Below are 13,627 nucleotides of genomic sequence, written 5' to 3' on the forward strand. Positions count from 1 at the left end.
AAAAAAAGGTCAATTACTCCATTAAAAATAATCCAAAAGCTCTATGAATCAAAGAATCTATTTAAAAGCACAAAATCTCTTTGAAATTAGCATTACAAAGAGATAGAAAACATTTACAAACCCACCAAGATATGTCATCAGTTGGCCTCTGTCAGCTAATGAAAAAAGAATATTAGAATTACCATCTGTTTTTGGTAAATTAACTTCCACTCAAAAAAGTCAACAATCTTTTCAGCATATTATTTTCAGTATATAAGCTTACTGATTTAAGACTGCTGCATGGTGGGGTAATGGGGAAGGGGGGTGGATACTAAAAGACAAAAGGCAATAAACGAACAGAAAGCTATGGTCTTGATTCTGCTTCAAGTCCCTTCTACCCCAAATTTATAATATCCATGTTTGGTCATTAACTTGCTGCGTGACCTTGGACAGCTCAATTCCCTGCTTGGTCCTTCAGTGTTCTTGTCATTTTGTATGAGGCCTGGGAACCTTCTCATAATCAATAGTTACCTTTTTCCCACAATGTAAGAAACTCCTTATCTCTTAAAGAAAACTCACCTGCTCTGAAACTCCTTCTCCATAGCGAAGCAAAGTCACAAAATGCTCACAGTTGTTGACCAGTACGTCATACTCCACCTCCTGTCCAATAACAAACTCTGACCGTTGCATGACTTCTTCCATGGGGAGAGGGGGGTATGTTTCATCATATTTATTGTTTATTCTATATGTGTCATTGCCTGCAACATCCTTCAAGAGCTGCATCTTCACCAGGGCCTTTCTGCTGAATACAGACTTGGCGCTTGTAAATGATGCAGGAATGCCACCCTCTATAAGGAGAATTCTGGTTAGCAAGCTGCAGTGACTCTGCCCAGTGAACTTCCATGCCATCTAAAGACTTTGAAAGTGCTGGGATAACTGAACCCATCTCTGTTCCAAATGTATCATCAAACCAGAAATCACTTACCTTACCAGCCTAAGCACTCATTATAATTTAACAACACACTTATTCAATAATGTATGAGTTAGAATGCAAGAAGACTGGAAAGTTTACATCTCTCCAAGAGTAAATTGGGTAAGAAAACTATACCCCTTCTTGAGTAATAAATTCTTTATCACTTGGAAGCTTTATTAGAGATCTTGGTCCCTGTCTCTGACATAGTTCAGATAGGACCATTGCCCATGTTTTCTGTAAAGCGGGCTCTTTTTCAGCATGTGAGCCCTTCCCAGCTAATATTGTTGGGCTTGAGCAGTAGTGCATTATGATTAGTAGGGTGTCTAAGCGGCATTCCTTATCCTTACCTCAATTTTACACTTATTCTTTCAACTATGCTTTAATTTGGGTCCAATTTGAAATTTGCAGTTACTCCATTCCTCTGAGGGGTGAGCTGGGGTCAGGTGGATTTACTGCTTTTGTTTTGTCAGTTTCTTTGGCCAAGAAACTAAGTCCTGAACCTGAACCTGACCTAGTATGCACTGTCTGCTACATGTGGCCTCAGGCTGTGGCTTACCCACCTGTTATAACACCTCATGCCCTGTCACTACGTTTTAGCTGCCTCTATGGGTTAGCATTTGCCTAGACTGCCAGAGACATTTGTATCCTGGCCTGTCATAGTCAGTGTCCGAGGCTGGACAGGCAATTCCTCAGCGTTCAGCTCTACCGCCAGACTCCAGTCCCTCTCCATCTGTCCAAGATGCTCTGCTTGGCTATTGTTCCAATAAATCATGAGAGGGAAGGTCTGTATAACCACCGCTTAGAAACTTTTCCTTTTAGTAATGACTGAAAGCAAACTTTCTTTCCTGCTCCTCCTTTTTTCTATCTACCAAGCTCCTATTCATTGGAGCAGCATTTCCAAATCTTACACATTGAAAGTTCTTACACTTACAACATATTCTACTTAAAATTATAAAACTTTTTTTTACTAGTCTGATGTAATCAATTTGCAAATGAGGAGATTGATGCTTGGAGAGCTAAATTGACTTGTAAAATATCACATGAGTAGTTAACAACATAAATGGGAATTGAATTTCAGTCTACATAATCATTGCTCAGTGTTTGGACCACATCAATATGAAACTTATGACATGACAATAAAGAAACAGCACCAAAATCTCATATTATTTCCCAGATGTGAACATTGCAGGAATAACATAAAAAGTTGCTAAGTGTTAATCCCCAAGCTCTGCAGAAACTAGCAGCTCTGTATCATAAATGTCATTTTATTTGCCATTTCCATTTCCAATATTCTAGAACAAAAAGCAACTATCTCAAAATATCGCAAAAACTACTTCAAGAAAGTAAGATTTAGCCATATCAACACTTTTCTTTAAAGGTATTTTTAAGGAAAAAATACAACAGGTTATTTATCTGCATATATTTTCCCTAATAAATTAATTTGTGCTCATTTATAAACATGTAGAAAATACAGCATAAACATGTAAATATAAATATTCCACCATCCTGCCACCTAGAAATAACTGCTATTATTTTTATGTACTTAAGTCTTTTTTAACACAATATAAAGGTGCATGTATCTGTGTGTATTCATGGGTGTGTGTATCTGTGTGTGTGTGTGTGTATATATATATGTGTGTGTGTGTTTTGCAAATTGGGTTTTATATTGCATGTTACATTTTAATCTAGAATTTTCAAATAAATATTATGTGAGGATCATCTCTCATACAATTAAACATGTCCAGAAATGTGATCTTTTTAATGGCTTTTATAGTGGCTACTAGAGGCCCAGTGCACGAATTTCGTGCACTGAGGGGTGGTCTCACAGCCTGACCTGTGCCCTCTCGGGGGATGTCCGACTGGCAGTTGGACATCCTTAGCACTGCCATGGAGGCGGGAGAGGCTCCCACCACTGCCGCTGTGCTTGACAGCTGTGAGCCCGGCTCAGGGCTTCTGGCTGAGCGGGCTCCCCCTGTGAGAGCGCACTGACCACCAAGGGGCAGCTCCTGCATTGAGCGTCTGCCCCCTGGTGGCCAGTGTGCATCATAGCGACCGGTCGTTCGGCCGTTCAGTCGATTTGCATATTAGCCTTTTATTATATAGGACTAGAGGCCCGGTGCACAAAAACTTGTACACTCAAGGGGGAGGAGGGGTCCCTCAGCTTGGCCTGTGCCCTCTCACAGTCTGGGACCCCTCAGGAGATGACCACCTGATGGCTTAGGCCCGCTCCCGGGGGATTGGGCCTAAGATGGCAATCAAACATCCCTCTGGCAGCCCGGCAGCCCTCGGGAGATGTCCACTTGCCAGCGGGGAGCAGGCCTAAACTGCAGTTGGACATCCTTAGCGCTGCTGAAGAGGCAGGAGAGGCTCCCACCACCACCGCTGTACTGGCAGCCATCAGCCTGGCTTGTGGCTGAGCAGAGCTCCTCCCATGTGAGAGCGCCCTGACCACCAGAGGGCAGCTCCTGCATTGAGCGTCTGCCCCCTGGTGGTCAGTGTGTGTCATAGTAACCAGTCATTCCCAGTCCTTCTGCTGTTAGGGTCAGTTTGCATATTACCCTTTTACTATATAGGACAGAGGCGTGGTGCACGGGTGGGGGCCGGCTGGTTTGCCCTGAAGGGTGTCTTGGATCAGGATGGGGGTCCCGCTTGGGTGCCTGGCCAGCCTGGATGAGGGGATGATGGCTGTTTGCAGCTGGTCACACCCCCTTCAGGGTGGGGGTCCCCACTGGGGTGCCTGGCCAGCCTGGATGAGGGGATGATGGCTGTTTGCAGCTGGTCACACCCCCTTCAGGGTGGGGGTCCCCACTGGGGTGCCTGGCCAGCCTGGATGAGGGGATGATGGCTGTTTGCAGCTGGTCACACACCCTTCAGGGTGGGGGTCCCCACTGGGGTGCCTGGCCAGCCTGGATGAGGGGATGATGGCTGTTTGCAGCTGCTCACACACCCTTCAGGGTGGGGGTCCCCACTGGGGTGCCTGGCCAGCCTGGATGAGGGGATGATGGCTGTTTGCAGCTGGTCACACACCCTTCAGGGTGGGGGTCCCCACTGGGGTGCGGTTCGTTTCAGCTGCCTGGCTGCCGGCCACCATCTTGGTTGGCAGTTAATTTGCATATCGCCCTGATTAGCCAATGGGAAGTGTGTTGGAGGTATGGTTAATTACCATGTTTGTCTATTATTAGATTAGATAGTTTTTGGCTATTTAGCACCTCATCCCTTCACTGCTCTTTCTTTCTGGAAAAAACTTTATGTAGGCCAACAAGCATCCCATTGTCCTGGGCATAATGATGGTCCAGCAATGGGTATGGGATGCCCACTGGATGAATTAGAGTCATTCTCCATGATTCTTCTAACTGCAACAGACAAGGATTAACTATCTCTTCTGTTGGGTCACCAGATTATGAGAATGAGAGTCTAAGGATGCTGATGGTCATCAGTTCCACTCCTTAGAGAGACAAAGCCTGAGAGAATGAGGACAACAAGTAGAAAAAAATACAGATGTTAGACAGAGCCTTAATAGTGTTCAAACCTCTCATTGTAGGCAGCCCTGGGGCCAGCACCATCTTTACCCTTTCTGTAGTTTCCCTTAGTGAAACAATGAGTTATCTTCTTGTTTAAGCTAATTTGAGTTTTATTTCTGTTACTTGCAACTAAAGAATCCTGCCAAAACACAGATGCCTAATATTTTGCGGCTAAATAGTAATTTGTTTAACCATTTTCCTATTGAATGTTAAATCATTGTCTATTTTTTTTTAAACCATTATAAGTGAGGTAGACATGAACACCCTTATACAGAAATGTTACATTTATCTCTTTTAGATATTTCCCATGAACAAGTTCGTAGAAGTACAATTATAGGGTAAGAGCATAAGAACTCTTTTAAGACTCTTAGCACATCTCATTAAATTGTTTTCGTGAATTAGCTTATAAACTTATATTTCTATCAGCAATATCTTTGTTTTCATTTCATTATACCCTTATCAACAATGATTGTTGCCATTTTTAACCTGTGCTAATGTGATAAGCATAAAATCTGTCATTTTATTTGACAATTCTTAGATGACTAAAAAGTTAAAACCTTTAAAGATGGGTGTTAGCTGTTGCTTCCTCCTTCTGCAAATTGTTCATAACTCTTCACCTAATTGTTTTTTGGGAGATTGGGGGGTTTGCTGTCCACTTGACCTGAAATACTCTTTTCCCAAATATAATCTGCTCAGTTTTCTCCCCTCCTTCAAGTTCAGAAACGTCACTTCTCATGAGATGTTCCCGACCACCTCACTTACAGTCACAGTACCCCTGTCCCCTGCCACTTCCTTTCTGCTGCTATGATTTATTTTCTTCATATTATTTACCTTTACTTATCTTTATTCTAACATTGTGCTCTGTTCTCTCTCTCTCTCTCTCTCTCTCTCTCTCTCTCTCTCTCTTCCCCCCAACTCCTCTAGAATATAAACTACACCATGCAGGGACTGGTTTATGTATATCCAGCATCTAGAATAGCATTTGACACATACTGAGTAATCTATAAATAGATGTTAAAGGAATTGAGATCATTAATCTGTATGCTATATAAAAAACAGTGACTCTTGTCATGTTTGTGCCAAATATTTTTCCCGGCTGATTATTTACTTTTTAACTGTGTTTTTATTTTTTTAACCAGAAGGTTTACATTTCAATGTGAATTGGCCTTTGTGATTTCTTCAATGCCACTTTGGTCTTAAAATGTTCTTCCCTAAACCTAGATCAGCTACATTTATCTGCTTTCTATATTTTAGTTTATTTAATTTTATGATATTTTTTCTGGTAATAAAAAACAAACAAACAACAAACTATAAAGCTCCCAGGAGCTGCTGGAAACAAACCTTACCCAGAGGTGTTAAGTTGATAACGTAACCATCACCCAAGTACAGGGCCCAGTGCTGATAGCCAGGACGAAACACTTCAATCAAGTCCCCTGGCTGGGGGTTGCCAGGGTAGGTCAAACTAAAGTCACTCACCGCCATCTGTAATGACAGACATAAAGAAAATCTAGCCAACATGACTTGACCAAAGAAAATCAGTTTAAGACTTCCATAGAAGCGATGGGAGACAGAATTTATTGGGATCACACTCCTTATTAAAGACTTAGACTCACGGCCAGACCGGTTTGGCTCAGTGGATAGAGCGTTGGCCTGCGGACTGAAAGGTCCCGGGTTCGATTCCGGTCAAGGGCATGTACCTTGGTTGCGGGCACATCCCCAGTAGGAGGTGTGCAGGAGGCGGCTGGTCGATGTTTCTAACTCTCTATCCCTCTCCCTTCCTCTCTGTAAAAAATCAATAAAATATATGTATATATATAAAAAAAGACTTAGACTCATGCCCTGGTCTGCTTCTTTGAATGATTCCAACACCGAACTATGTGTGCACAAGTGGACAAGAAGAGAAAGACTTTGTCTGCTATTGCTTAATTGTCTGTTGCAATGCTTTTCTTCCTGATCAACCCCAGGGCCCCTTTGTTATAATAAGCATCTTATAATTCTCTTTAAGTCCAAAAATTTACAGATAATATTATTTACCTACAGACAAAATTATCAAAAACATTAATATGATGCCATGTTTGGAATAGAAACGGGAAGGACATTTATATCAACATCTGTTTTACTATGTAAATAACTACACAAAAAGACATAATAAAGTATCTATGTTCTTGCACTTTCTGAACATGAAAAAGTCAGGATTGAAAAGCAGACGATGAGAAGTCTTTCATATAGCAGCATAATAAAATCAAAGAGGTACGGGAGGCTACTAATATTCTGTGCAAAAAAAAAATAATACAGTATTGCAAAACTTACTCTTGAGTTAATTTAAGCAGACATAAGTTCTAGGCTTGGATGAGTGTCTAGTCAGATATTCAGGCATCTAATAGGATACAGGATATTTACCCCTTGTGCCGAACTATGCTCTGCCTGTCTAGGCACTCTGGCCTCTACCCACTGCATAACAGTGAATGCCCTTTGTCATTGTGACAACAACAATGACCAAGATTTCTCCCCTCCCCACCCCATTGCCCTGCTTACTGTCTGATTCCTCACTTACTGATTCCAGAACCAGTACAAGGTGGTCAGCGTTGAAATGGGGTAATTTGGAAGGTTGGGGAATTCATCATAATGATGAACATGTCTGAAAAGTCTAAGTTTGACCAGATTTTTTTTCCTTGAAAATCAATACTTTTCAGAAAGAACATATGTCTCTTAAGTTTATTTTTATGGAGGTTAACATTTCTATCTATGGCACAGAAGTCTAATGACTCAACAAGAGGAAGTTACCAACATCGTTCAAAAATCAAAAGGAGATTTAACGTGAAATCCATGTTGAACATCTAATTGACAACAAAGTGTTCCTCATCATCTAATGTAGATGTGTACACTCGTTTACAAAATAAATCCAAGTGCCAGAAAGGGAAACTTCCAAATCATCAAAATTATAATCATAATAGCATCAGCTAAGGACTCAGAAGACAAACCATTATTTTCCTGGCACTCTCAAAGTCTTTTTTACAGCAGTTAATATTGGGAGGGTGTTTTCCCAAGTATTTGTATGCCATCTGTTGAAAACTTCAATCATCACACTGGCACATGAACGTGGCCCATATAAACTGTCCATCTGTTGAAAAATAACTATTAAAAACAACTTTATGGAAATCATTAAGTCTAACCACCCTATCAAATATGTTTGAGCCTTATTAATATGGCAGTTCCCAATGTGGCCACGTGGGTACTAAAAGGAAAAATAGATAATATACTATGATATAAACAAACACATTTCCAATGAATAGGAATCAGCAAGCACACACAGCTGCTTGCTAGAATGCAGAGACCTAGCCAAGCTCACAATAACCACCATCATTTAAACAGCACTTTGTAGTGTAACCTTTTTTTTTCAAATGCACTATCTCAATTAACTCTCTTTAATTTTTTAAAAAAACTACAACTATTTAAGTTCATTTGTTATTAACCCATTTTATATTTTTTAAAGTGACCATAGAAAATGCCAACTTTTTGAAAATACTCACTGAAATCTTTACATTATAAAATATAAAGGAGAGCCCTGGCCAGTGGGGCTCAGTGGTTAGAGTTTCGGCCTATGCACCCAAGGGTGGTGGGTTTGATTCCCAGTCAAGGGCACATACCTGAGTTGCAAGTTTGAACCCCTACCCCAGTAGCTGCTCATGCAGGAGGCAACGACTCAATTTGTCTCTTTCACATCGATGTTTCAATGTTTCTCTCTCCTCTCTCTCTCTTTCTCTTCCTCTCTCTCCCTCTTTCTCTCTCTCTTTCTCTCTCCCTTACTCTGTCCCTCATTTCCACTCTCTCTAAAAAGCAATGGAAAAAATATCCTTGAGTGAGGATTAAAATATATATATGGGAGAATAACTAGACGAGGTGTTAAAAATATGAGCTCTTGTCTTAGGTCTTTTACTTGCTAGTTCTATTACTTTGGGAAAGTCATCCAAATTGTCTGAATCTCAGTTTCGTCACTTTGAAGGCAGGCATAAGAAAGCCTAAGACAGGCTGTTGCAAATAACCTTTCATGAACTGGCTGAAAGCTATTGCAAGTGCTTTGTGGACTGGCAAGAGGTAGGCAGGTGTATGGTAGGAGAGGGCCGGCTGTTTGTAAAGGTTGAAAGATGGGTCCATGGCTTACATGTGATTTTAGCTCCTTATCCTCTCTTTCAGCCACGATAATTCTTTAGAATGGATGATTCCACTGCAAAATGTTAATATATTTAACACATTTTAAATTCCGACATATACCTTGTAAACTGGTTTATGAAATGTAATTTCATTGATTTCATGAAGCCTGTCATATTTATAAAGAGGGATGACAGGATAACAAGGAAAACATTTCATATAAGTACATTCTCAAGAAACGGAGAGAAGAGCCTGAAGGCTAACATTAAAGGGAAAGTGATTTCTGACACCGAACAGTTAGAAAGGCACTTCAGATATTCCCTGACTCAGTGCTCTTCAAGCTTGGTTTTAGCAGTGGGGCCCTTATCAAATCAAACATCAGAGAGACCCTCAAAAACCTAATCATGAAAAGCAGCCCTGCCCTGGATGAAGTCAGGGAGGGGCCCCATCTGCTCCTTACTATTCCTGCTCCTGTGGCTCTTGCGACCCCAGACCTTCCACTTTCAGGAATGGATCCTGAATGACACTTATCTAGTCCGAATGCAACCCCCTCACTTGTAAGACAGAGGAAACAGAACCAGGCAGGTAATTTGCCTTGCCCAAGGTTATATACTATTTTCCAAAGGATTTTTAACACATCATTTTGCTGGAGCAATTGGACTTTCACTGGGGAGGGGGGGTGCGAACCTCAAACTAAGTCTCACACCTTATACAAAAAAATGATTCAAAATGGATCATAAACTTAAATGTAAAATGTAAAACTATAAAGCATAAGCAAAAACCACACAGGAGAAAATTCTCAGGATCTAGGGTCAGCACAGAGTTCTTAGACTTGGTACCAAAAGTACTATCCATAAAAGGAAAGACTGACAATTGGATGTGCTCAAAATTTAAAACTTTTGCACTGCAAAAGATCTGTGAAATGGACAAAAAGACAAACTACGGAGTGGGAGAAAATATTTACAAATCATATATCCAAGAAAGGACTCATATGGAGATCATATAATGAACTCTCAAAACTCAGGAATAAGAAAGCAAAGAATATAATTAGAACTTAAGCAATATACACAAAGGCACATTTTATCAAAGAAGACACATATGTCAAGTAAGTCATGTTAAACATCACTAGCCGTTATGGGAATGTAGATGAGAACCATGGTGAGGTAACTCTACACACCTATCACAATAGCTCAAGTAAAAAATATTGGCCTTGCTGAAACCGGTTTGGCTCAGTGGATAGAGCGTCAGCCTGCGGACTGAAAGGTCCCAGGTTCGATTCCGGTCAAGGGCATGTACCTGGGTTTCGGGCACATCCCCAGTGGGGGATGTGCAGGAGGCAGCTGATCGATGTTTCTCTCTCATCGATGTTTCTAACTCTCTATCCCTCTCCCTTCCTCTCTGTAAAAAATCAATAAAATATATTTAAAAAAAAATATTGGCCACGAAATGCTGGCAAGGATGCAGGATAACTGGGGCACTCAGTAATTGCTGGTGAGAATATAAAATGGTACAGTCACTCTGGAAGAAGTCCATCAGTTTCTTTTTTTAAAAATCTTTATTGTTGAAAGTATTACAGATGTCCCCTTTTTCACCCCTGTTAACCCCCTTCACCCTGCTCCTGCCCTCCCCAGGCCTTCTTCCAAATGATCCAGAAACTGCACTCCTAGCCATTTACCCCAGAGACTGAAGACAATGAAGACGCATCTTCACACAAATATTTATAGCAGCTTATTCATAATAGCCCAAAACTGGAAAAAACCTAGATGACCTTCAATAGGTGAATGGTTACACAAATTGTGGTACAGCCATACTCTGGAATACTACTACTAAGAAACAAAAAAGAACAAACTATTGATACCTTCAAGGACCTGGATTAATCTCCAGAGAACTATGCTGAGTGAAAAATAGCCAATGATAAAGGTTACATAATGAATGATTTTATTTGTATAACATTTTCGAAATGACAAAATTATAGAAATAGAGAACAAAAAGTGATCACCAGGGATGAGAAGGAAGTGGGTGTGGCTATAAAAAGGCAACATGAGAGATTCTAGTGGTGATGGAAATGTACTGCATCTCCTTTGGGTCAATGTCAATCTCCTGGTTGTGATTTTGTATTGCAATTCTGCAAGTTGTTACCATCGAGGAAACTGGACAAGGGTCAGTGAATCTCTCTGTATTATTTCTTACAACTGCATATGAATCTACACTTACCTCAAAATTAAGTGTATATATATATATATATATTTTTTTTTAAAGACCAATGCTTTTTTTTTTAAATAGAGCATAGAAGAGAACCAATATGTGGAAGTTACACAAAGGCAGTTTTAAGCCATATGTCAATAATATTTTCTTTCCTTGAAGATGATTCAACAATGAAATGGAGTACCTTGTGTAGATAGCAGGTTCTGTCACTGGGAATATTTAAGCACAGTCAGGGTTGATAAAAATAAAATTTCCATGGCAGGGGTGGGGGGAGGGGGCATTAGGGTAATGAGGCCTTCTAAGGTCCCTTTCACCTGTAACATTCTCTCATTCTATTTTCCAGAAACTGTGCTAGGTGTAATCCTCAAATCAACATCACAAAATAGATATAATCATTTCCTGATGTGCACAGCAGTTCAGGAACTCATCCAAAATCACACAGCAGGAAAGAGCAGAACCCACACCTGGACTCAGATTAGCCTACCTCCAAGGTCAGGCTCCTATCCTGATTGCTTCTCCCCATGCACGCTATACGGCCTCCCTGGCTGACATTTCTGCAGCCCTCCTCACACACTGCTACAACTGTCAGCTGATTGTTATGACCACCATTTTACAGGTGAAGAATCGGAGACTCAGATGAGTTAAGTGTTACACCCAAAGTCACACAGGTAGTGAGTGACAGAATTAGATTTCAGTTCCAGGTCTGTCTTCTTATTCCAGACTGCATGCTTCTGTTTTATACCTGATTAACATCATTCACCAAAGGAATTGCTATATTTCATCTTGTCCCTCTTCCCAAATACCCCATCAGATAGAGAAGCCACAAAGCACACAAAATATATATTTCATATAAGAACGTGCGAAGTTTCTAAACATTCATCAACCACTCAGGGGGCAGTTATCTGTGGCAGGCTCTCAGCAGGGGACTGGGGGATAGAGACAAACAGGAACCAGCCGTCCAACTCTAGCAGAAGACACAATTCCCCAGACACCAGGACCTGACCGGTGGGCGGGGGGGGGGGGGGGTGATGACAATAGAGCCTTGCCCAGACTCAGGCATTATAGACCTTAGGGAAGTGCGTATAACGTGTCTGGTTTGGGTAATTTGATTTACCTGGATCCTCCTACCCATTTCATTCACGTACAAGTATGTAATGTAGTGTTTCATAAGTGATAACACAGAACCAATTAAAGATGCATTTATAAAGTCCTCTACTGCACTGTGTGTCTGACCTTTAAAGTAAAAATACTTCTTTTGAACAGTTCATCTGCACAGAATTGTTTGACGAGTTTATAATAAAGAATGGCAGGAAGGTAGGTCTGTAATCTTTGTACAGCCAATTTCCCCTTTCAACTGCCGAAACAGGCTGCCCTGGTTATAGCTCCATGTTGGTCCCTGGGGATGCATCAAAGAAAGTAACTGCCCAACGCACAGAGAGAGACAGGCTGATTAACTGCTGCTCCTGTCCGTGAGGCCACCTCTGTTACAGGAATACCAAGAGCACTTTTTCACAAACTACTCCCAAGAATGCTATGGAAGTCAGAAACACCATCACAAGCTACCCCTAGAGCCCAACAGTCTCCCAGTTCAATTTGGACCCTTTCCCACTCCAGCGGTGTTTTTCATCCACAGCCCGGCTACACTGCGATGGCTCCGTGAAGCCTTGTGCTCCCAGACTGGCTCATTCACAGACGCTCGGAGCTGCAGGGATCCCTGGCCCAACATCTTCACTCTAGCTGAGGTTCACCTTCCAACCGGGTGACCCTCCACACCCATTGCACTGTCATTCTCTGCTTGGAATCCCCCCAAAGCTCCCCACTACCGACACCCCAATTGTGCCCTCCGTAATTGTGAGCTTCTTATCCCTGTGTTCTAGGCAAAGCAAACTATTCCTCATTCCTCACACTCACCTGGAGTTTGGTTGCTCATACTGAACCTTCCTACCTGGAATGCACTGCCCAGTTCCAAAAGGCCCGCTCTGAGATCAGGTCAGTTGCCACTCCTTCCCTGAGTTTCCCCCCAGTCAGCCAGAATTTCCTCCGAGTTTGCACAGAGCCCTGTATCAGGTGCCCATTGCGTTTCCCCCGCCTGCGTCAGGTCCTGGTGTCTGGGGAATTGTGTCTTCTGCTGGAGTTGGAGGGCTGGTTCCTGTTTGTCTCTATCCCCCAGTCCCCTGCTGAGAGCCTGCCACAGATAACTGCCCCCTGAGTGGTTGATGAATGAGGGAGGAGGAGCTCCACCAGGAGGACAGAGTGGCTGGGTTTTCCGGCACTAAATCATAGCCATGGTCCTGAATGCACCATCCATATTTCCAAAACCTAATCTTTTATAATAATAATTACTTGTATTATTATTCATCTCCACTGTGGTGAGGACAGTGTGCTTAAAAACCTTGGTAAGCCGGACCCGGTTTCTAGTCCAGGTTCTGCCACTGAATGGAGTGTGACTTGGAGAAGTGACTCTTTCCCGGAGAACGCTGTTCTCCCATTTGTAAACAAACAAACAAACAAACAAACAAATAAAGTAGATGCTCTCTCTGGAGCTCCTCCCGTTATAGTTGCCTCAAACAAGTTTGTCTTCGAACCTGGAGGCCCTCCCTCCCTGTCCCCAGCACAGCTCACTCTCAGGCAGGTCGGCTTTCCCCCACCGGTGGCAGTTGCAGGGATCCTAGGGTAGCCCTGGCCTCACAGCTCCTGCCCTCCTGCTAATGGGCTGTGGGCGGACTCCGTCTTCTCCGGGTAGGTCAAGGCAACAGCAGCCAACTACCAACCCAGGGCCACCTCCCGGCGCCAACGCCAG

The 13,627-nt window shown here is 42.2% G+C and overlaps 1 protein-coding gene across 1 annotated transcript in view; it reads right to left on the reverse strand.

Moving 5' to 3' along the window:
* HRASLS (HRAS-like suppressor) overlaps nucleotides 1-13,627 on the reverse strand; it is a 22,363-nt gene that overhangs the window by 7,863 nt on the left and 873 nt on the right. Inside the window, exons 2-3 of the mRNA XM_005873232.2 lie at nucleotides 5,820-5,955; nucleotides 559-827 (exon numbers count right to left, since the gene is read on the reverse strand). Coding sequence (XP_005873294.1) covers nucleotides 559-827; nucleotides 5,820-5,955 — 405 coding nt within the window. The remainder of the gene's footprint in view (nucleotides 1-558; nucleotides 828-5,819; nucleotides 5,956-13,627) is intronic.

The sequence above is a fragment of the Myotis brandtii genome, unplaced genomic scaffold (genome assembly GCF_000412655.1).
Source record: "Myotis brandtii unplaced genomic scaffold, ASM41265v1 scaffold4, whole genome shotgun sequence".
In the NCBI taxonomy this organism is placed as follows: domain Eukaryota; kingdom Metazoa; phylum Chordata; class Mammalia; order Chiroptera; family Vespertilionidae; genus Myotis; species Myotis brandtii.